Source organism: Bos mutus, chromosome 4, assembly GCF_027580195.1.
Source record: "Bos mutus isolate GX-2022 chromosome 4, NWIPB_WYAK_1.1, whole genome shotgun sequence".
NCBI lineage: Eukaryota > Metazoa > Chordata > Mammalia > Artiodactyla > Bovidae > Bos > Bos mutus.
In genome coordinates, this window is record NC_091620.1 from 26474 (window position 1) to 50804 (window position 24331).

The following is a 24331-nucleotide window of genomic DNA, read 5'->3' on the forward strand; positions in this document are numbered from 1 at the left end:
AGGGAGGCACACCTAGGACTGATGACACAGGCTAACCTGGCTCACTTACCTGTGCCAGACACCTGATTCTCCCAGGCATGCCTGGCACAGGGGTGACTCTCTACTCCATGATCATATCACCAGTTCTCAGCCCACAAAGACCTATTTGCCTTTTGAGATTCACACAAAATAAAATCTCCAATCCGCTTAAACCTTTAAATTTATCCCTGAATTGAAAAGCCATGCCCTTGCTTACCCTGTGAGTTGGTCAGCTAGTGAGAAAACCCCTCCTTGGGAGGAGACTTTCTGAAGGACCTCCATGGGCCCTAGGGAACCAAGGCTCCAATGACAGTCTCTTTGGACGTGCAGAAACATCTGCATTCAAGCTGCTGGGGGGCGACAATCCCCTGCCGGTACAGAGGGCCAGGTCTGCACTAATGTCTTCCCTCCTTGCCATCACACACCTGAGTGAGTGTGTGGGTGCATGGTTGTTTGCCAGTGGGGTCAGGAATGAGACAGCAGCATCTGTGTTCAATGCGTATATGAAGTGGATGAAGAAACAGCTGCAAATACTGATTTCTTTCAACACAATGTGACTGTCCAGTACATTTATTTCTTCCATTCAGTTCAATTCAAACAAATGAATATGTACTCAGACTCTGCCCTGGGGCGGTTCTGCCCTTGGTTCACCGGGGAGTCCAGGGGTGAGAGGGAAAATGGTCCTCATCTGCTTTCAGGAGTAAAAGCAGTTCAGTGACAGGATGGAGTCAAAGGCAGTCTGAGGTCAGGTGGAAAACACCTAAAATTAACAGTGGCTGTTAGGCTCTGAGGAAAGGGGAGTTCAGGGACCACCAGGTAACAGAGGAAGGTTTCAGGTGGGAGATTTGCCTGGCACGCCTCTGAGGTTGGTAGATTAGGCGAGGTGAGGGAGAAAAGAAGGGAATGCGTGCCCTGAAGCAGCAGCGCACCTGAGACGACCGTGATTATCACTGCAAGGGACGAAGTGTTATTTACAATGTGTCAGGGCTGACCCACCAAAGGCATCAGGCAGCTACCTGCAGAGCAGGTACAGCAGGAACAGGGCGCCCAGCAGGGCCACCAGGCCCAGCTTACACCAGGTCTCCGGCGCTGCTTTGGGCCACCGCCACAGCCCGGCCAGCGGCCAGCGCTCCGACCACGACGGCGCTCGGGCGGCCAGTCGCTCCGCCACCCTGCGCAGCCTCTCCTCGGGACTCAGCCCGCCCAGGGTCTGCGCCAGGCGGTACACGTCGTTGGTGTAGGGGGCGCCGCCGTGGTCCCTCACCAGCTCCTCCACCAGCCCCATCAGCTCCCCGACCTGCGCCTCCCGCTCCCCGTCAGCCGCTCGGTTGTCGAAGGCGCAGCAGCGGCCCCCGCACTCGGCCACCAGCTCCCGGAGCGCGCGGTTGTCGGTGTCGCGCACGTACTGCTGCAGCGAGCCCCCGTCCAGGTCCTCCCTGCGGGTGAAGACCACGACGGCGCGCGCCGCGATGCCCGCCCCGAAGAGCGCCTTCACCCCGCGCCAGGCCTGCAGGTCCTGGGCGGTGAAGCGGCCGAGCTGGGTCACCAGGAGCACGGCGTGGGGCCCCGGGGCGGACAGCAGGTAGCAGCGGCCTCTCTCCTTGAAACCCGGGTCTGCCTGGGCGACCTCAGGGCTGAAGAGGTCCGGGGTGTCGAGGACTTCCACGTCCCACGAGGCCCAGCAGCAGCTCCCCGTGGCGCAGGCCCTGGTCACTGCTGTGGTCGCGAGCCTGGAGAGGAAGTGCTTCCGCTGGAGGATGCTGTTGCCCGTGGCGCTCTTCCCGGTCCCCGACCTCCCGGCCAGGAGGAGGCGCAGCCGGCGCTCCTGCAGGGCGGACCTGAACTCCTGGAAACCTGTGGGCAACGGTGGTCTGTAAGCTTCGGAACCTGAGAGCAACGTGTCCTGGTTCCTGGGTCTCCTGGACGCCTTGTGAGCAAAGGAGAACAGAGCGCTTCCACGGTTGTCTTTGGGACCAACCCTTTACTGGTTTCCCTTGTGGCTCAGCTGGTAAAGAATCTACCTGCAGTGCTGGAGACCTGGGTTGGATCCCTGGTTTGGAAAGATCCCCTGGAGAAGGGAAAGGCTACCCACTCCAGTATTCTGGCCTGTAGAATTCCATGGACTGTATCATCCATGGGGTCACAAAGAGTCAGACATGACAGCGACTTTCACTTTCCCTCTACTGAGTGACCTGGTGTGAGATTTGGGCACTCCAAGGGGGTCTCTATCCGTCTGTTTCTCCTCTCTTTGGCGTCACACGTGCACCTATAGGTGCTCCAGCAGCTGCTGAACCTCTTTCTAGAGGATGCGCCTTTGTAATACAGGCCATTACTTCGTCTGATATGATCTGTCATCCAGGCTATGCGAAGCTGGTCCTTCTTTTCCCTGATGCCCTCCCACTGGGGAAAGGGGTGGGGCAGTGGGCCCAGCCGAGAGGGCTATCTGGAGTCCCATAGCCGGGGTTTGAATCATAGACCTGTCCTCTACCAGCCTTGTAACCCTGGGGAGCTGCTTAATCTAAGTGTTAAACCTCTTCTACACAAACGCAATCAATACTGTAGCACTGTCCTCATAGGACACTGTCAGAAAATAAGATGAGATCAACTCTCTTCCTTACCTTCCTGCCTCCCTCCTCCTCCTCTCTTGACTCTTAAACCTGCTGCCTAATAAGACGCTTGTGTAGCCCTCCATCCTTGTTCCCTAACATCTTCTACCTGGTGAACCATGTTCCCTCTAATACACGACTTGATGCCCTCTACATCCACTTCTGTTTATTCATTTTATTTTGGAAATGGAGATACAGGTTAGTCAAAGAACTTGATATCTCACAGCAGGGTGGGGGTAAAGATCCAGATGAAGTGCCATCCCCAGGGCTCTTGCTGCTTCACCCCAGCATCAAGTCACCTCTTGGCTTCTCTTGTTCAGTCTTGAATTAGCCCATCCCCCTACCATCCAGGGTTCACACCTGAGGGCAAATATGCATTGAGACGTGTTCTTACCATAGGCATTTTCTTCATCTCTTGCCACCTTCCGTCCTCCCATGATTACCTGAAAGAGTCCCAGATACAATTTGTTCATTCACTCATTTATCAAATAGATGTAACTGCTTACAGTCTGTCAGGCCAGGTCTAAAATGCTGGTGACCCTACAGTGAGAAGGTCGTAGTTCCTGCCTTCCCTGGGGCATTGGAAAGAGATTGGAGGAAATGTTCAGCAAAGACATTTGGAGGAGCCTAGTCTGGGGTTGGGATGATGCTGTGAGAGCACCTGGTAAGCTTGACTTTGTCTTCTCAGGGCCCCCAAATGCAAAGAGCAGAGGGGAGATGATAACATTTACTCTGTGTCAAGACGAGCCCCTTAGCTGGTCTGGAAATCAGTAGGGCTTATTGTGGGGGCTGTAAGATACTGAGACCCTGGTCTTGAAGAGCATGTACAGCTTGCTTGCCCCCAGTCCCAGTGCAGAGGCAGTAGACTGAACACTGCCTGGTGTTCTGGCCAGCCTGCCAGGACTGCCCCCAGAGCACCTCCCAGCGCCCGATATCTTATTCCATCCCTTACTGCTCCCCTCAAAGGCAGAGGCCACCACTGCCAATGGGTAGGTGAGCACCAGGGAAGGAGCAGAGAAAGCTCTGTGGTCTGGCTCCAACTCTTTGGTTCCCCATCCTGCCTCAGTGTGTACCCCTTGGTACACACTGAGGAAAAAATGAAACCAGCTCAGAAGTGAGGCCCCAAGCCCTCAGGCCCTGACTATGACCCCAGCCAAGGTGAAGACAGTCATCAATCTGGGGGAAGATTAAGCTCCCTTAAGACTCCCGCTCCTGCCACTTGGCTTTTGACTCCTCCCACAATAGGGTGGCAACTGGTATGGAGCCTAGGAGAAGCCCTGGCTGGCACCTGGCTCTGGCTGTCGCCCCTCCGACTCCAGCCCTGCCTCCCACCGCTGCGGTGGCTGCCAGCACACCCTGGGAGAAGACACAGTCACCGCTCACTTCTGGTCCAGCTCTCCCACCAAAGCCACCAGGCACATGCACACTGCAAAGGGACACTTCCACGCAAGGACATGCCTTCAAGACCAGGATAGGTGACTGTTTCACCTAACTTCATAGCAGCAGACTGAGAAAGTTAAAGAAAATGAGAAACAGAGGCCTATATTTTAAATGAAAGAACAAGATAACAGAGACAAATAATTTGCCTGCCAAAGAGTCCAAAGCAACAGTAATGAAAATGCTAACTGAACTTGAGAAAACAATAGCTAAACACAGTGGAAACTTCAGCAAAGAACTAGAGAATATAAAAACCAGTCAGAGCTGACGATTATGATAACTGAAATGAAAAACGTGCTAGAAGGAATTCAGGCCAGCTGAGGTGACACAGAAGAACACATAAGACAGAAGAGTGGAAATCACCTAACCAGAACAGCAACAAGAAAACACGTTTAAAAAATGGATGATAGTTTATGGGTCCTCCAGGACAACATCAAGTGTACTAACATTCACGTTATAGGTAGAGACGAGAGAGAAGTGGGTCAAAAATGTGTTTGGTGAAATTATAATTGAAAAGTTTCCTAACTTGAGGAAGAAAACAGATATTTGGGTACAAGAGGCATGGGGCACCGCTGTCAGAATGGCTGTCATCAGAAAACAAGAAATAACACATGTTGGCAAGGATATAGAGAAAAGGGATCCCTAGTGCACTGATAGTGGGAATGTCAGTTGCTACAGTAATGGTAGAAAACAGTATGGTGGTTCCTTGAAAAATTAAAAATAGAACTTCATATGATCTAGCAGTTTTACCTCTGGGTATATATCCAAAGGAAACGAAAACACTACTTCAGAAAGATGTATGCACTCCAATATTCATAGCAGCATTATTGATAATAACCAAGATAGGAAAGCAACCTAAATGTCCATCAATAGATGATTGGGTAAAGAAGGTGTTTTATATATACATGTGTATTGGCTTCCCTGGTGTTCAGACAGTAAAGAATTTGCCTGCAGTGCAGGAGACCTGGGTTTAATCCCTGGGTTGAGGATCTCCCTGGAGAAGGGAAAGGCTACCCACACCAGTGTCCTTGCCTGGAGAATTCCATGGACAGAGAAGCCTGGTGGGCTACAGTCCATGGGATCCTAAAGAGTTGGACACGACTGAGTGATTAACACTTTCATTTTTGATTCTCTCTTTTTGATATATATATAGATAAATAAATATATATATATATATATAATGGAATAATCCTCAGCCATAAAAAAGGATGAAATCTTTCCATTTGCAACAACATGCATGGACCTAGAGGGTATTACATTTACTGAAATAGGTCATACTTATTGCAATAAGTCGTATTATGCTTATTGAAATAAGTCATATGAAAGAAAAAATGCTGTATGTTTTCACAATCTGAAAAAAAAAAAAAAGTTGAATATAACAAAAGAGAAACAGACTCACCAGTACAAAGAATGAATTAGTGGTTACCACTGAGGACAGGGCTGAAGGGGGAGGCAAGATCGGAGAAAAGGATTAAGAGGTAAAAACTATTAGGTATAAAATTAAGATAAGGAATTCCCTGGCAGTCCAGTAGTTGGAGATTTCACTGCCAAGGGCAAGGATTTGAACCCTGTTTGGGGAACTAAATCCCAGAAGTCACAGGGTGTGGCCAAGAAATAAAAGATACAAAAATGTAATGTACAAAAAATATAGTTAATATTTTATATTAACTTTACATGAAGCATAACCTATAAAAAATGTCAAATCACTATGTTGTACACTTGAAAGTACTATAATATTTTAAGTCAACTGTATGTCAATTAAAAATAAGTAAACAAATAAGTCTAAGTACGATCTGTGTGCTAGAGAGACTGGGATGCTCCCCTCCCCCTCTTTATCCTCTTGCCCTCATATCTGAGGCTTCTCAAAACTCAAATTTGAGGTTTCTCAAAGTAAAGTGATTATACTCATTCAAACATTATTTAATACAATTAAACATTCTGTGATCAAGTTTGCCTGATCCCGTGAGCACCTGAACAAGAGAGCACAGTCTCTCCTCAGCCTACTTCTCCAGCCTCATTTCCAGTGAATCCCCGCCCACCCCCACCCCATCAGTCAGCCACTCCAGACACAGATTTCAGCACCTTTCCCAACCCACCTTGTGCTTTCCCTCCTAGGACCCTTCATCCCACCCCACATTTCTGCCTGAGTCCTGTCTGCTTTACCGTCCATTTCAAACTCTACCTCTTACAGATAGCTGTGTTCTTACAGATAGCTGTGTTCTCCCCCATTGGCTCCAACAACAAAGGAAAAGCAAAGAGAGGCTGGCTCAATAACCCGTCTCAAAGAACTCAGAGGGCAGTTTTGTCTAGAACTCAAGCCAAAGCTGTTTGCATTTCTACAGTATCTCTCCTGCACCCCCCACCCTCCAAAGCTTTCAGTAAAGTTTGTCCCAGGGGCAAATCCCTTGATGTGATTAGTTATTTTGTATCTAGAAATCAACAGGCTCCCTTAATTGACACCAGAGGTGAAATGAAGAAAGAGCTACAAGATTCACAACCAAGAAGAAGACTTTACCTGAAGCAAGGTGTCCCCTTCAAAGGTGGAAATGAGAATGTGTGCTACAGGAAATCCACAAAACTCTTGGGTATGCCGTTTGGAACTTCCTGCAAAGTTTGAAATGGAATTTGGGAAGTTCTTCTGAGGTTCTTAACAGCTAAAATCTGGGGTTACAAAGGTATACAGTTATTGGAAAAAGTAAAACTTGTACAATCCTTTCTTTTAAAATTTCAAGGAGTCAAGTTTTATTTAGCTAGTCCAGTACTCATTGAACCTGACATCTTTTGGAATTATTTAGGAGATTGTTAAAAATGTATGTATTTTTATCTTTTGCAATACTTTTTATTTTCTATAGTTCCTTTGATCTTATTGTCCATGTGCAATGCGCATTTTTATGTAGCTGCAATGCAATCACATACACTATTCACAGTCTGTGTTTTTTTCTTAATGTTATACACACTTGCCATATTGCTCCAATCTTTATTTTATGGCTGCAGAAATGCCATTGTGGTGATTCACAATATATAAAAATGTGTATTTCTTAGATTTATATTCCTATATCTGTACTTAAAAATATTAAGTTCCCCTCCATGCCAAATTATTTTTAATCATTCAGCCCATGACTTGAGTTTTTCAATCAGTTATCCTAGTCCCATCCCTCAGTACACAGTTGCGATGAGGAAATTAACATGGTACAGCAGCCCGCAAAGTACCCAGTTTGACTTGGGGAGAAGATATTCAAGAGTCCCTGCAGGGCAAGGGGTGAAGGCCAAGTTCATAAACTTAGTTGTTTTCTGCACTATTGTGGATAGTGTTAAGGAGAGTGGAGGTTTTAGGAGAATTGCAGAATTTTCACTTTGTAACTTGTTCTGAGGTTAGCTTTCCTTATAACTCCCCAGAAGTACCTTTTGCCTGTGCTGAATATGCTTTTGGGGTGTGTTTGTTGACTTTGAAAATGTGTTTTGGTGTCTGCAGTAGTTCTAGCAATCGCCCTTCTTATTTACTAGGGGACTAGGGAAGGATAGGGGCTTCCCAGGTGGCTCAGTGGTAAAGAATCTTGCTGCCAGTGCAGGAGTCACAAGAGACGTGGGCTTGATTCCTGGGTCAGGAGGATCCCCTGAAGTAGGAAATGGCAACCCGTTCCAGTATTCTTGCCTGGAAAATTCCATGGACAGAGCCCGGTGTGCTACAGTCCAGGGGGTCATAAAGAGTCGAACAAAAGTGACTGAGCATGCACACATACAGAGAAAGAGAGAGAATTTAGTCCCACATAAGAGTATGTGCCTAGAGAAGGAAATGGCAACCCACTCCAGTACTCCTTCCCGGAAAATTTCATGGATGGAGGAGCCTGGTGGGATACAGTCCATGGGGTCCCAAAGAGTCGGACATGACTGTGTGACTTCACTTTCACTTTCAAGAGTATATGCATCATGTAGCATCACTGATTCAAGGAACATGAATTTTGAGCAAACTCTGGGAGATAGTAGAGGACAGAGGAGACTGGTTGGCTACAGTCCAGGGGTTGCAAAGAGTTAGACATGACTGAATGACTAAACAACAATAGGAGCATGTGCAACAAGAGCTGGAGAGTGATGCTTACCACTTCTGAACTTACTCTATTTGACACTCAAAACATCCTTACTAACCTATGCATGCGAAGTTACTGTTTCTAGGTCTTGCTTTCCTTTCTCATACTTACTAGAATGCACATGCTCGCTAGTCAGTTTCACATGGGCTCTTCCTGTTCCCCACAGGTCCTACTCCCGGACTGACTCCCTTTCCCTTACACTCACCTTTCCTGCAGAATTGGTGACAGGCTCTAACGTTAGATCCAAGAAGCTCCTGATCTGCTGCCTGCCCTTGGCTATGGGTGCAGTGACTGGTTTCCTCCCCACCAATGAGGAAGTCTCTGTGCCACTCAGAGCTCAAGAATCTCAGAGAGGGGAGGGCCCAGTGGTGATGACTTAAAGAGACAGCAACATTAACCAGTGAACCGGTGGGTATGCAGTATTGTCCCTGCATATCCTATCCGATGCTGATTCCCTGGTAGCTCAGCTGGTAAAGAATCTGCCTGCAATGCAGGAGACCCTGGGTCAGGAAGATACCCTGGAGAAGAGATAAGCTACCCACTCCAGTCTTCTTGGGCTTCCCTGGTTAGCTCAGTCAGTAAAGAATCTGCCTGCAATGCAGGAAACCTGGGTTCAATCCTTGGTATGGGGAGGTTCCTGGAAGAGGGCATGGCAACCTACTCCAGTATTCTTACCTGGAGAATCCTCACGGACACAGCAACCTGGAGGGCTGCAGTTCATGGGGTCACAAAGAGTCGGACATGACTGAGCAACTAAGAACATCCTATCCCATAGCTCTGGGCTATGGTAATGTTGTCCAAAGGTTCCTGTGACACCAGCATCTTGTCCCCAACAGGGGCTATAACATCAGTGAGGAAGAGCATTTTAGGTTTCTGAGATCTCTTTTTATTTCCAACTTTTGACCAATAATCTTATCGCCAGTTGTCTCTTGCTTTTTAGGCATTTTTAAATAAAATGGCCCCTTGAGTGTCTCCTAACCCAGGACAGGAATTTTTGAGTGAACAATGCCACAAAAGTGGTTCTACCTGCCAGGAACATAACCTTCTAGGTTTATTGAGACATAATTGAATGTAATATCATCTACATTTAAAATCCATGATGTATTGATTTGATATGCTTATATATTGCAAAATGATTACCATCACAACATTAGCTAATATTTGCATCACTTCACATAATTACCATTTCTTTTTGGTGGTGAGATGTACTATCTTGGCAATGTTCAAGTTCAGTTCAGTTCAGTTCAGTCGCTCAGTCGTGTCTGACTCTTTGCGGCCCCATGAATCCCAGCACGCCAGGCCTCCCTGTCCATCACCAACTCCCGGAGTTCACCCAGACTCACGTCCATCGAGTCAGTGATGCCATCCAGCTATCTCATCCTGTCATCCCCTTCTTCTCCTGCCCCCAATCCCTCCCAGCATCAGAGTCTTTTCCAATGAGTCAACTCTTCGCATGAGGTGGCCAAAGTACTGGAGTTTCAGCTTTAGCATCATTCCTTCCAAAGAAATCCCAGGGCTGATCTCCCTCAGAATGGACTGGTTGGATCTCTTTGCAGTCCAAGGGACTCTCAAGAGTCTTCTCCAACACCACAGTTCAAAAGCATCAATTCTTCGGCACTCAGCCTTCTTCACAGTCCAACTCTCACATCCATACATGACCACAGGAAAAACCATAGCTTTGACTAGATGAAACTTTTATGGCAAAGTAATGTCTCTGCTTTTCAATATGCTATCTAGGTTGGTTATAACTTTCTTTCCAAGGAGTAAGTGTCTTTTAATTTCATGGCTGCAGTCACCATCTGCAGTGATTTTGGAGCCCCAAAAAATAAAGTCTGACACTGTGTCCACTGTTTCCCCATCCATTTCCTGTGAAGTGATGGGACCAGATGCCATGATCTTCGTTTTCTGAATGTTGAGCTTTAAGCCAACTTTTTCACTCTCCTCTTTCACTTTCAACAAGGGGCTTTTTAGTTCCTCTTCACTTTCTGCCATAAGGGTGGTGTCATCTGCATATCTGAGGTTATTGATATTTCTCCCGGCAATCTTGATTCCAGCTTGTGTTTCTTCCAGTCCAGCGTTTCTCATGATGTACTCTGCATAGAAGTTAAATAACCACAGTGACAATATACAGCCTTGACGTACTCCTTTTCCTATTTGGAACCAGTCTGTTGTTCCATGTCCAGTTCTAACTGTTGCTTCCTGACCTGCATACAAATTTCTCAAGAGGCAGATCAGGTGGTCTGGTATTCCCATCTCTTTCAGAATTTTCCACAGTTGATTGTGATCCACACAGTCAAAGGCTTTGGCATAGTCAGTAAAGCAGAAATAGATGTTTTTCTGGAACTTTCTTGCTTTTTCCATGATCCAGTGGATGTTGGCAATTTGATCTCTGGTTCCTCTGCCTTTTCTAAAACCAGCTTGAACATCTGAAAGTTCACAGTTCATGTATTGCTGAAGCCTGGCTTGGAGAATTTTGAGCATTACTTTACTAACGTGTGAGATGAGTGCAATTGTGCAGTAGTTTGAGCTTTCTTTGGCATTGCCTTTCTTTGGGATTGGAATGAAAACTGACATTTTCCAGTCCTGTGGCCATTGCTGAAATTTCCAAATTTGCTGGCATACTGAGTGCAGCACTTTCATAGCATCATCTTTCAGGATTTGAAATAGCTCAACTGGAATTCCATCACCTCCACTGGCTTTGTTCGTAGTGATGCTTTCTAAGGCCTATTTGAATTCATATTCCAGGATGTCTGGCTCTAGGTGAGTGATCACACCATCGTGATTATCTGGGTCGTGAAGGTCTTTTTTGTACAGTTCTTCTGTGTATTCTTGCCATCTCTTCTTAATATCTTCTGCTTCTGTTAGGTCCATACCATTTCTGTCCTTTATCGAGCCCATCTTTGCATGAAATATTCCCTTGGTATCTCTAATTTTTTTAAAGAGATCTCTAGTCTTTCCCATTGTGTTGTTTTCCTCTATTTCTTTGCATTGATTGCTGAGGAAGGCTTTCTTATCTCTTCTTGGTATTCTTTGGAACTCTGCATTCAGATGCGTATGTCTTTCCTTTTCTCCTTTGCTTTTCACTTCTCTTCTTTTCACAACTCTTTGTAAGGCCTCCTCAGACAGCCATTTTGCTTTTTTGCATTTCTTTTCCATGGGGATGGTCTTGATCCCTGTCTCCTGTACAATGTCACGAACCTCATTCCATAGTTCATCAGGCACTCTGTCTATCAGATCTAGTCCCTTAAATCTATTTCTCGCTTCCACTGTATAATCATAAGGGATTTGATTTAGGTCATACCCGAATGGTCTAGTGGTTTTCCCTACTTTCTTCAATTTCAGTCTGAATTTGGCAATAAGGAGTTCATGGTCTGAGCCACAGTCAGCTCCTGGTCTTGTTTTTGCTGACTGTCTAGAGCTTCTCCATCTTTGGCTGCAAAGAATATAATCAATCTGATTTTGGTGTTGACCATCTGGTGATGTCTATGTGTAAAGTCTTCTCTTGTGTTGTTGGAAGAGGGTGTTTGTTATGACCAGACGGCTGCGACCAGCACACTAAGCGCAGGCGGCTGCGACTGGCTCACTAAGTGCGGCAGAGATGAGCTACCCCATGTCTGAGGTCAGGGGCAGAAGCCGAGAGGACCCCATGCCCGAAGGTCGGGGGCCAAGAGGAGTTACCCCACATCCGAGGTCAGGGGCAGCAGCCAAGAGTGCCAGGCTGTGATGGCGCAGGAATGGCCGAGAGGAGCTACCCTGCATCCGAGGTCAGGGGGGGCAGCCAAGAGGACCTACCCCGAGTCTGAGATCAGGAGCGGTGGCTGGGAGGACCAACCCCACGTCCAGGGAGCCATGGCTGTGCAGGTGCAGGAGGGCCTAGAGGAGCTATCCCACATTGAAGGTCAGGAAGGGCCATGGTGAGGAGACCCCCTCGTCCAAGGTAAGGAGCAATGGCTGTGCTTTGCTGGAGCAGCCGTGAAGAGATAACCCACGCCCAAGGCAAGAGAAACCCAAGTAAGGTGGTAGGTGTTGCAAGAGGGCATCAGAGGGCAGACACACTGAAACCATACTCACAGAAAACTAGTCAATCTAATCGCAGTAGGACCACAGCCTTGTCTAACTCAATGAAACTAAACCATGTCTGTGGGGCAACCCAAGATGGGCGGGTCATGGTGGAGAGATAGGACAGAATGTGGTCCACTGGAGAAAGGAATGGCAAACCACTTCAGTATTCTTGCCTTGAGAACCCCATGAACAGTATGAAAAGGCAAAATGACAGGATACTGAAAGAGGAACTCCCCAGGTCAGTAGGTGCCCAATATGCTACTGGAGATCAGTGGAGAAATAACTCCAGAAAGAATGAAGGGATGGAGCCAAAGCAAAAAGAATACCCAGCTATGGATGTGACTGGTGATAGAAGCAAGGTCCAATGCTGTAAAGAGCAATATTGCATAGGAACCTGGAATGTCAGGTCCATGAATCAGGGCAAATTGGAAGTGGTCAAACGAGATGGCAAGAGTGAATGTCGACATTCTAGGAATCAGCAAGCTCAAATGGACTGGAATGGGTGAATTTAACTCAGATGACCATTATATCTACTACTGCAGGCAAGAATCCCTCAGAAGAAATGGAGTAGCCATCATGGTCAACAAAAGAGTCTGTAATGCAGTACTTGGATGCAATCTCAAAAACGACAGAATGATCTCTGTTCATTTCCAAGCCAAACCATTCAATATCACAGTAATCCAAGTCTATGCCCCAACCAGTAACGCTGAAGAAGCTGAAGTTGAACGGTTCTCTGAAGACCTAAAAGACCTTTTAGAACTAACACCCAAAAAAAAGATGTCCTTTTCATTATAGGGGACTGGAATGCAAAAGTAGGAAGTCAAGAAACACCTGGAGTAACAGGCAAATTTGGCCTTGGAATACGGAATAAGCAGCACAAAGACTAATAGAGTTTTGCCAAGAAAATATTCAAGTAGGTAATACCAAATTGCACTAGAATCACTGTGGTGTACCTACTCATCTTCTCCCTGGAGGTTTGTACTCTTTGACCAACATCTTCAAATTTCTCCCACCTCCCCCCTCTACCAGCCCTTAGTAACCACCATTCTACTCTCCATTTCAAGGAATTTGACTTTTTTAAATTCCACATTAAAAAGTGATACCATATAGTATTTTTGGTTCTCTGTCTGACTTATTTCACTTAGTAAATGCCCTCAACTGCACACATTTGCACTCATCGCACATGCTAGCAAAGTAATGCTGAAAATTCTCCAAGCGAGGCTTCAACAGTACATGAACCATGAACTTCCACATGTTGAAGCTGGATTTAGAAAAAGCAGAGGAACTAGAGATCAAATTTCCAACACCCATTGGATCATAGAAAAAACAACAGAATTCCAGAAAAACATGTACTTCTGCTTCATTGATGACACTAAAACCTTTGACTGTGTGGATCACAAACAACTGTGGAAAATTTTGAAAGAGATGAGACTACCAGACCGCCATACATGCCTCCTGAGAAAGCAAGGAGCAACAGTTAGAACTGGATGTGGAACAACGGACTGGTTTCAAATTGGGAAAGGAGTATGTCAAGGCTGTATATTGTCACCCTGCTTATTTGACTTATATGCAGAGTACATCATGCGAAATGCCAGGCTGGATGAATCACAAGCTGGAATCAAGATCACTGGGAGAAATATCAATAACCTCAAATATACAGATGATACCACTCTTATGGCAGACAGTGAAGAGGAACTAAAGAACCCCTTGGTGAGGGTGAAAGAGGAAATTGAAAAAGCTGGCTTAAAACTCAACATTCAAAAAATGAAGATTATGGCATCTGGTCCCATCACTTCATGGCAAATAGATGGGGAAACAATGGAAACAGTGACAGACTTCATTTTCTTGAGCTCCAAAATCACTGCAGATGGTGACTGCAGCCATGAAATTAAAATTTGTGGTGTGATATACTGAGATGTCCATTGCAGTTGTTCCTGCACCCCTTGTTAAAACTTTATTTATAGCATCCATCTTCAGTAAGAAAGCACTGAAGAACATTCTCTTTAGGGAAGGATTGAAGTGAAGCAACAAAAGCTGTGAAATTGAAACCAAAAAGAAATAAAAATAATGACAGAAATTGTGCAAACTAAATGATAAATCCCAGAAAGAGGGCGAGTCATCAAATGCTGTCAGATGATTTACTGCAGCCTCTGAACTCTTTTCCCAGTTCCTGTTCTCCTAATCAGCCTTTTCTTCCATTAGTAGGATCAGGGAATGGCTAAGAATCCAGGCGATACCAAAGTAAACATTGTGAATTTTGGAGGCGTGGGACTAAGAAACCTAGGTAGATAAATAAGGAAGGGAACTGTGGATTTCCTGAGAGTAACAGGAAAATGTGAAAGAAAAACCTATTTCCTTGCTTCTTGCTTTTTTGGCTGTTGGAGCCAAGCAGTAAATACAGCTGGTATCTGTAACTGTCTATAACCATCCAAAGCTCTGATGACCCTTGGGACTAAGGAACACTGGGAGAAGAGGGCCAGGACTAACAGTGGTTCCTCAGCCCAGGCCCATAAATCCAAGAACCCAAGAAATTGTCTGCACATGGTGGTTGCCCTTTTAGGACCTCTGTTCTCTGTACCTCTACCGGAGGTTTAGAACTATAAACAACCAACATATGAGAAGCAATGTTGGTAAGCAGGCCAAGGTGCATGATTCCTACCAGTGGAGACTCTGGGAGTTCATTCTCATTGGCTGAGGCCAAAATATTAGAGTAAATTCCATTCCATAAGTGTTAGTCGCTCAGTTGATCCCATGGACTATAGCCTGCCAGCCTCCTCTGTCCATGAGATTCTCTAGGCAAGAATACTGGACTGGGTTGCCATTCATTTCTCCAAGGGAACTCCCAGACCAAGGGATAGAACCTGGGTTTCATGCATTACAGGCAGATACTTTACCATCTGAGCCACCGGGGAAGCCCATTAACACTCCATCAGTTCAGTTCACTTCAGTCGCTCAGTCATGTTCAACTCTTTGTGACCCCATGGATTGCAACAAACAGGCCTCCCTGTCCATCACCAACTCCCAGAGTTTACGCAAACTCATGTCCATTGAATCAGTGATGCGATCCAACCATCTCATCCTCTGTCGTCCCCTTCTCCTCCTGTCCCTAATCCCTCCCAGCATCAGGGTCTTTTCAAATGAGTCAGCTCTTCACATCAGGTGGCCAAAGTATTGGAGTTTCAGCTTCAGCATCAGTCCCTCCAATGAACATTCAGGACTGATCTCCTTTAGGATGGACTGGTTGGATCTCCTTGCAGTCCAAGGGACTCTCAAGAGTCTTCTCCAACACCACAGTTCAAAAGCATCAATTCTTCAGTGCTCAGCTTTCTTTATAGTCCAACTCTCACATCCATACATGAGTATTGGAAAAACCATAGCCTTGGTGAGACGGACCTTTGTTGGCAAAGCAATGTCTCTGCTTTTTAATATGCTCTCTAGGTTGGTCATGACTTTCCTTCCAAGGAGCAAACGTCTTTCAATTTCATAGCTGCAGTCACCATCTGCAGTGATTTTGGAACCCTAAATAATAAAGTCTGCCACTGTTTCCACTGTTTCCCCATCCATTTGCCATGAAGTGATGGGACCAGATGCCATGATCTTCGTTTTCTGAATGTTGAGCTTTAAGCCAACTTTTTCACTCTCCTCTTTCACCTTCATCAAGAGGCTCTTTAGTTCCTCTTCACTTTCTGCCATAAAGGTGGTGTCATTTGCATATCTGAGGTTATTGATATTTCTCCTGGCAATCTTGATTCCAGCTTGTGCTTCATCCAGCCCAGCATTTTTCATGATGTACTCTGCATATAAGTTAAATAACCACAGTGACAATATACAGCCTTGACGTACTCCTTTTCCTATTTGGAACCAGTCTGTTGTTCCATGTCCAGTTCTAACTGTTGCTTCCTGACTGGCATACAGGTTTCTCAAGAGGCAGATCAGGTGGTCTGGTATTCCCATCTCTTTCAGAATTTTCCACAGTTGATTGTGATCCACACAGTCAAAGGCTTTGGCATAGTCAATAAAGCAGAAATAGATGTTTTTCTGGAACTCTCTTGCTTTTTCCATGATCCAGCGGATGTTGGCAATTTGATCTCTGGTTCCTCTGCCTTTTCTAAAACCAGCTTGAACGTCTGGAAGTTCATGGTTCACGTATTGCTGAAGCCTGGCTTGGAGAATTTTGAGCTTTACTTTACTACAGTGTTAAATGAGGGCAATCGTGCAGTAGTTTGAGCATTCCTTGGCATTGCCTTTCTTTGGGATTGGAATGAAAACTGACCTTTTCCAGTCCTGGGGCACTACTGATTTTTCCAAATTTGCTGGCATATTGAATCCACTACATAGAAAAGCACTAAATTCATTAAGTTGAGATGTCTGGTTTTCTTTAATTAACAGTAATCTTTTGATGTTCCTGACCACCTGGTTTTTGTTGCAAAATCCTACACATCCTGGCTCTTCCTTTGAGTCTTGGGAGCAGTCCCTCAGAGCTACCTGAGAGGCTTCCTCCTGGACCGAAGTCCTCAGGAAGTCCATCAAATAAAATATTATTCTCAACTTTTAGGTTGTGCACTTTTCCCAGTAGATTTGTTGTAAGAACTGTTGACAAAAGCTAAATTCTCCTGAGAATTTGAAAGCTAAACTCTCCTGAGAAAACCACAACTTCTCGAATCACTAAGCCTTCCATGGCCCATCCTGGCCAGATGTGTGGGTAAGGAATGGGGAAGGACACATTATAGTAATCTTACACCAGTCAGACCCTGTAAAGCAGGAGGAGAATATGTGGGTCAGTAAGAGAAACAAAAAGCAGGCAGGAGGAAAGGTAGAGGAAAAGAGAGTGGTGATCGATTAGATTCCTAGAACTTCTCTATCAGATTACTACAAACTAAAAGCAGGGACATTTATTTGGTAATAGTTTGGGAGTTCAAACTCGAAATGTTGACAGAGCCGTGCTCTCTGAAGGCTCTCAGGTCCTTCCTGGTCTCTTCCGGGCTTCTGGGGTTGCTGGCAACCCTCAGCTTCTAGACATATCACTGCAACCGCTTTCCTCTTGCATTTCACTATAAGCAGAAGGAGGAACCAGGCTGCACCTTCCACACTTTGCTTAGAAATCTCTTCAGCTAAATCATCTACTTTCCACCCAATAGTAGAACAGGCAGTATCCCCAGGATCCAGCAAGCCACGTGTCTGACTTCCTTCTTCCCTGAAGGGCCCTGTGGTCTCTTCCAGCTCCCAGGAGAGATGATCAGACACTGAGTCTGACTTTCTGGACAAGATTTAGGTCATTTAACAAGGGTCTTTTGGATCTAACATGATAACTCCAAACAATGAATATAATTTAAGAAATTTTGGTGCTATATCAAGCACATGAAGAAAAAGCTTTCCACTTCACAAAACTGAAGCACCCACCATATTATAGGGCAACATTTCTGTCTCTTTAAAACAGTTTCTTCACTGTCCCCACCCAATCTGCTTCCTGACTCCGAGGTCTCAGAGGTGCAGCAGTTAGAGCAAAATCAGGGGCTCAAACAGTTTCTCTGGAGGAAACCAGACAGCCCATCAAGTCCTTAAATGAGGTGAGCCTGGCTGAGAACAGATCCCAGGGAGACAGAGCTGCAGGGACAGTAGGGTAGGGGAGTCTGGGGAGGGTGTGGATTCTGGCCTGAGAAGGGACCAGGTGCTGTGCAAACAAGTCAGGAGATGATGCCAGAGTGGGGGAGATGGTGGTAGGGAGGGGAGTAAGGATGTCTGTTAACACATTGTCCATGCGTCTCATTTTAACAAGACAACGTTTTGCTTAATATTGCAACTTTCCTCCAGGAATCCCCAGAGGCTCAGCGGTAAAGAATCCACCTGCAATGCAGGAGATGCAGGAGTCCCTGGGTTGGGAAGATCCCCTGGATGAGGAAATGGCAACCCACTCCAGTTATTCTTGCCTGGGAAATCCCATGAGCAATGGAGCCTGGGAGGCTGTAGTCCATGGGATCACAAAGAGTCAAACACCACTCAAAATACATGCAGGCATCTTCCATCCAGTTGCTGTTGGGACAGACATTTAGTACCACTTGATAACCCAGAGTTTTCTCTTAGTGTCTTCAAGGCAGGTCTTTAGAACTACAAGGCAATTTAGGCCATTCAGTCTAAATCCCTTGTTAAATTTAATTTTATATTGCAGTACCATTTATTTTTAATGTATTAGTTTCTTGTGTACAGGTAAGCGACTTAGTTATACATATACATATACCCATTCTTTTTCAGATTCTTCGCCATATAGGTTATTACAGAGTATTGAGTGGAGAAGGAAATGGCAATCGTCTCCAGTATTCTTGCCTGGAGAAATCCAGGGTTGGGGAGCCTGGTGGGCTGCCATCTATGGGGTCGCACAGAGTCAGACACGACTGAAGAGATGTAGCAGCAGTAGAGTATTGAGTAGAGTTCAATATGCAACATGCTTTACAGTAAGTCCTTGTTGATTTTATGGAAATAGAATCCCTGAGAGCCTGGTGACTCCATGAGACCTTGGTGAATTCATGAGACAATGGATTACGCAGGTTATTTATGGCAGAGGAAACCTAGAACTCAGTTTGAATTCTTTTCAATACTTAACAGAGAGAAGTTGTGTCCCTAGGAAGATGACAGATAAGTTGAGGAGCAGGTGCTTTGTGGACAGGGTTAGCTATTCTAAAGAAACAATATTTGTGAAACCCTCCCCTTGCCTTCTCTAATTCTACCTGTTAGAATTCTGCTACCTGTTCACCATTTGGCAAAGAGAGTGAACTATTTTCCCCGATCTACCTCTGATCTGATGTAATCTATAAAATGATGAAACAGAGAAGGAACCTAGAAGAGGCTGGAGTATGCAGTGGTTAAGAGTAACCATGGTAGTCAGACAGACTTTGAATTGGATCTCTCTCTGCTCAATACCAATTAGCACCATGACTGTGGGCGAGTGTCTCAGAATTCTTAAGCCACATCAGTTTCTTCATTTAAACAATTCTGATAATAAAATTAGCTTCCCTGCAGGTCTTTTGAGGGAGTGAGACACAATTATCTCTTGAATAACACAGGTTTGAATTGTGTGTACTTTATATATTGTGCATTATTTTTGCATCACATTATCTTCTTGATTTTTATGTAATCAAATTGATATTCTCTTTCCTTACTCTTTTTCAAATCTTGGACATATTTTCCCCCCTCCTCACATTACAAAGATTTACCTATGCTTCTTCTGTTATTTATATGGATTATTTTTTTTACGTTTAAATTTCTGATTTATTTGGAATTTGAATGGCATCAGGAAATGGATGGAGTTTTATCTTTTTCTATATCATTATTTCAATATTGCTTTTTCAGTTCAGTTCATTTCAGTCGTGTCTGACTCTTGGCAACCCCATGAATCACAGTATGCCAGGCCTCCCTGTCCATCACCAACTCCCACAGTTCACTCAAACTCATGTCCATCGAGCCAGTGGTGCCATCCAGCCATCCCATCCTCTGTCGTCCCCTTCTTCTCCTGCCCCCAATCCCTCCCAGCGTCAAGGTCTTTTCCAATGAGTCAACTCTTCGCATCAGGTGGCCAAAGTATTGGAGTTTCGGTTTAGCACCAGTCCTTCCAATGACCACCCAGGACTGATCTCCTTTAGAATGGACTGGTTGGATCTCCTTGAAGTCCAAGGGACTCTCAAGAGTCTTCTCCAACACCACAGTTCAAAGCATCAATTCTTCAGTGCTCAGTTTTCTTCACAGTCCAACTCTCACATCCATATGTGACCACAGGAAAAACCATAGCCTTGACTAGATGGACCTTTGTTGGCAAAGTAATATCTCTGCTTTTCAATATGCTATCTAGGTTGGTCATAACTTTCCTTCCAAGGGGTGTCTTTTAATTTCATGGCTGCAGTCACCATCTGCAGTGATTTTTGAGCCCCCAAAAATAAAGTCTGACACTGTTTCCACTGTTTCCCCATCTATTTCCCATGAAGTGTTGGGACCAGATGCCATGATCTTAGTTTTCTGAATGTTGAGCTCTAAGCCAACTTTTTCACTCTCCTCTTTCACTTTCATCAAGAGGCTGTTGAGTTCCTCTTCACTTTCTGCCATAAGGGTGGTGTCATCTGCATAGCTGAGGTTATTGATATTTCTGCTGGCAATCTTGATTCCAGCTTGTGCTTCTTCCAGTCCAGTGTTTCTCATGATGTACTCTGCAGATAAGTTAAATCAACAGGGTGACAATATACAGACTTGATGTACTCCTTTTCCTATTTGGAACCAGTCTGTTTTTCCATGTCCAGTTCTAACTGTTGCTTCCTGACCTGCATATAGGTTTCTCAAGAGGCAGATCAGGTGGTCTGATATTCCCATCTCTTTCAGAATTTTCCACAATTTTCTTATTAGTCCACCTTTTTTCCCGCTCATGTAAGATGCTGCTTTAGTGAATACAAATATAGCATAATATAACTGAACTGAATATAAATGAGTATAGTGTGATCAATTTAGTCTATTTCTGAATTTTGTTTGTGTTTCACTGTTCTATCTATTCATGCACCAGACTGTTTTAATTATAGAAATGATAATGTTCTACTATCTGGTAAAGCTTCTGGTCTTTCTGGTCTTCCTTCATTGATGACTTTTCTTGACTGTCAAGGCTACATTTTCTATTTTCTTCATTCAAATGAACTTTATAATCAACTCTATTAGTTGCATGAAAAAAAAGTGATGACAAAAATGTTTTAAATTTATATTTATGTAAAGACATGCTAAAGAAGTATCTAATGTAAATTTTGTAAACTGCCTTAAACATGAATCAGTGTTGAATTTGGCCAAATGACTCTTCTGCACCTAGTTAGTTTTCTTCTTAATCTATAACTAGAATGGTTGTAAGAATCAATTTCTTCATGTTGGGCCACCCTAGTGTTTCTGAAATGATCATACTACCATGGTGCATTCCTTTTTAGTGTCTAATAATGGCCTCTTCTTCCACCATCAGGATCATGGAATGGCTAAGAACTGAGGGGTTATCAAAGTAAATATGGGTTTTGGAGGTATGGGACTAAGAAACCTTTCTAGGCAAATAGGAAGGGAATTGTGTCTTTTCTGAGAGTAATAGAAAAATGTGGGAGAAAAACACATTTCCTTGTTTCTTATTTTCTTACTGTTGGAAACAAGTGGTAAATAAAGCTGATATCTATAACTGTCTGTAACCATCCATCGCTCTCATGACTGCTGAGACTCAGGAACACTGGGATGAGAAGGCCTGGACTAGAAGTGGTCTCTTACCCCAAGGCCCCTGAAGCCAAGGGCACCAAGAACAGTCCCCTTCATGTAGCCTCCCTTTTACGACCACTGTTCTCTTCACCACTGCTGGAGGTTTATAACTATAACCACCAATCCTGAGAAGCAGTGTGGGTAAGCAGACCAGGGTTCCCAATTCCTGCCAGTGGAAGTGTGGGTATATGTTCTCGTTGTTGCTGTTGTCTTTGTTGTTCAGTCACTCAATCGTGTCCAACTCTTTGTGACACCATGGACTGCATCACAGCAGGCTTCCCTGTCCTTCACCATCTCTCAGAGTTTGCTCAAACTCCCATGTCCATTGAGTCGATGATGCCACCCAACTATCCCATCCTCTGTCGTCCCCTCTCCTGCCTTCAATCTTTCCCAGCATCAGGGTCTTTTCCAATGAGTCACCACTTCACATCAGGTGGCCAAAATATTGGAGTGTCTGCTTCAGCATCAGTCCTTTCAATGAATATTCAGGATTGATTTCCTTGAGGATTGCCTGATTGAATCTCCTTGATGTCCAAGGGGCTCTCAAGAGTCATCTCCAGCTCCACAGTTCAAAAGCTTCAATTCTTCAGCACTCAGCCTTCTTTATAGTCCAACTCTCACATCCATACATGACTACTGGAAAAACCATATCTTTGACTATACAGACCTTTGTCCTCAAAGTCTCTGCTTTTTAATACACTGTCTAGGTTTGTCATAGCTTTTCTTCCCAGGAGCAAGTTTTTCTCCCAAGGAGGGGCCTCTGAATGGAAATAAATCTGCTGCCTGCTGTGGTGCCCTCAGCCACTGCAGTCAACCCCATGGAGCACCCTGAGGGCACTCGATGTGAAAGCACCAGATACTGGCCCCAGATAGCTCAGTGTACATCAAAGGAATCAAAGAGCCCCATTCTTGCACCTTTCCTACATAGAAAACTACTAAATTCACTAACTGGAAATATCTGATTATCTGTAATTTACCATAGTCTTTTGATATTTCTGACCACCTGATGTTTGTTGCAAAATCCTATACATAATGACTCTTCCCTTGTCTCTTGGGAGTGGACTCTCAGAGCTATCCGAGAGGTTGCCTGTGGGGAGCGAGCTCCGCCCGTGGCAAAGGTCATGAGGAAGGAGGCTTGGCATACTCAAAGGTGGGATCAAGCCTCAGGAGTCTCCCTGGAAATTCTCGAGCATCTACCCCCAAAACCAGAGTCTGCCTACTTTCTGCTTTGTGCTTTCACCTACACCTCAGACTTTATGGGGGCCTGTCTCCCACTACCTCTCTCTGAAAAAAGAGTTAGCTTACAGCTCCAGTTAATAATTCCTGGGTGTGACAGTGTTTCAACCTACAAACTCCTTTGGAAATCCTCTAGGCTGCCTGAAGAGGTTTTTCCGGCCACATGTGATTGCTCAGAGCCTCCCAACTGTGAGAGGCATGAGATGTTCTAAACTGTCTAAATACAGATTCCTTTGAGCAGTTAAAAGATTGATTAGAAATTGTATTGGTGAAGGGTTTTTCACTTGTTGGGCCAATGTTTGCTGCTAAGTCTCCATATCCCTTACCTGCTGTGTCCCTGGCAGTGTATTGATTAATATAACTGGTGTAAATAGTAGCTTTAATGTTTGTAACCTGGGACCCTTGAGTTAATTCTTTTTCTTGTTATAGCCCACCACACCTTTGCTCTGTAGGAATGCAACTTTATCTAATGCTTTTGGAGGGTGGTGCTTGACTAATCACCTTTAGAGAAAAATAAGTTTTCTGAAGAAAGGGTCTTAAAATGTTAACAGGCCTCCAGGCCAGAAGATGATGCAAATCACCTAAACTTTTGCATATGATAAGTTTGCAGGAAGAAAGCCTGGCTTACTGCATAACTCTACCCCTTCCCCCATTATCTTCTATGCATAACTTAAGGTATAAAAACTACTTTGGAAAATAAAGTGCGGGCCTTGTTCACCAAAACTTGGTCTCCCCATGTCGTTCTTTCTCTCACCTTCTGGCTGAATTATTCAGCCTCTTTTCTCCACTGAATTTCCTCACTGAGCTATCCTTATTCTATTACTCTTTATATCCTTAATTAAAGTTTAATTAAGCAGTTGTTTCCTGATCCTCGCCGACGCCGTCCCCGCTTCGAATTCCCTAGATCCACTGGGGTTGGACCCTGGCAGTTGCCTCCTGGGCCAAATTCTCAAATAAAATTAATTCTCAGCTTTTAGGTTATACACTTTTTTCAGTCAATTTCTTGTTTAAACTGTTGAACAAGACAGATTCTCCTGAGAATTTGGAAGCTAAACTCTCCTGAGAAAGCCACAACTCTGTCGTCACTGAGACTTCCATGGATGGCCCATCCTGGCCAGAGGTGTAGGTAGGGAATGAAGAAGGACACAATCTAGTAACCGTGTACCGTCGGACCCTGTAAAGTGGGAGGGGAATGTGTGGGTCAGTAAGAGGAACAAAACAAAGGCAGAGCAAAGAGAAAGGTGATAGATTAGATTCCTAGAGCTGCTCCAACAGATCACTACAAACTATGGAGCTTGAAAGCAAGACATTTACTGCCTCACAGTTCTAGTTCAAACTCAAGATGGTGGCAGAACCGTGCTCTCTGAAGGCTCTCAGATCCTTTCTGGCCTCTTCCGGCTTCTGGGGTTGCCGGCAATCCTCAGCTTCTAGACGCATCACTGCAACCTCTTTTCTCTTGCATTTCACTGTAAGCAGAAGGAGGAACCAGGCTGCACCTTCCACACTTTGCTTGGAAATCACTTCAGCTAAATGGTCAGGTTCATCACTTACAAGTTCTACTTTCCACCCAACAGAACATGGAGTATCCCCAGTATACAGCAAGCTTCTTCCCTGAAGCACCCTGTGGTCTCT

General features: G+C 44.9%; 2 protein-coding genes across 6 annotated transcripts in view; one reads left to right on the forward strand and one right to left on the reverse strand.

The window, feature by feature from the left end:
- Positions 1-562: 562 nt before the first annotated feature.
- Positions 563-8448, reverse strand: LOC102285114 (GTPase IMAP family member 1-like). Of its 5 annotated transcripts, none has more exons than XM_070368873.1 (5): positions 8352-8448; positions 6577-6665; positions 5461-5501; positions 3019-3067; positions 563-1872 (listed from the first exon to the last, which is right to left on the reverse strand). In XM_070368873.1, the coding sequence occupies exons 4-5, from the start codon at positions 3059-3061 to the stop codon at positions 1031-1033; spliced, it is 885 nt and encodes a 294-aa protein (XP_070224974.1). In that variant the 5' UTR covers positions 3062-3067; positions 5461-5501; positions 6577-6665; positions 8352-8448; the 3' UTR covers positions 563-1030. The 5 variants fall into 5 exon arrangements, with proteins under 5 accessions (XP_070224974.1, XP_070224972.1, XP_070224970.1 ...); XM_070368871.1 differs by having other exon boundaries at positions 6577-6722; XM_070368869.1 differs by lacking the exon at positions 5461-5501 and having other exon boundaries at positions 6577-6722.
- A 9253-nt stretch (positions 8449-17701) lies between these two features.
- LOC102281688 (GTPase IMAP family member 7-like) overlaps positions 17702-24331 on the forward strand; it is a 32425-nt gene continuing 25795 nt past the window's right edge. Inside the window, 1 exon segment of the mRNA XM_070368748.1 lies at positions 17702-17775. Coding sequence (XP_070224849.1) covers positions 17771-17775 — 5 coding nt within the window. The 5' untranslated portion in view covers positions 17702-17770.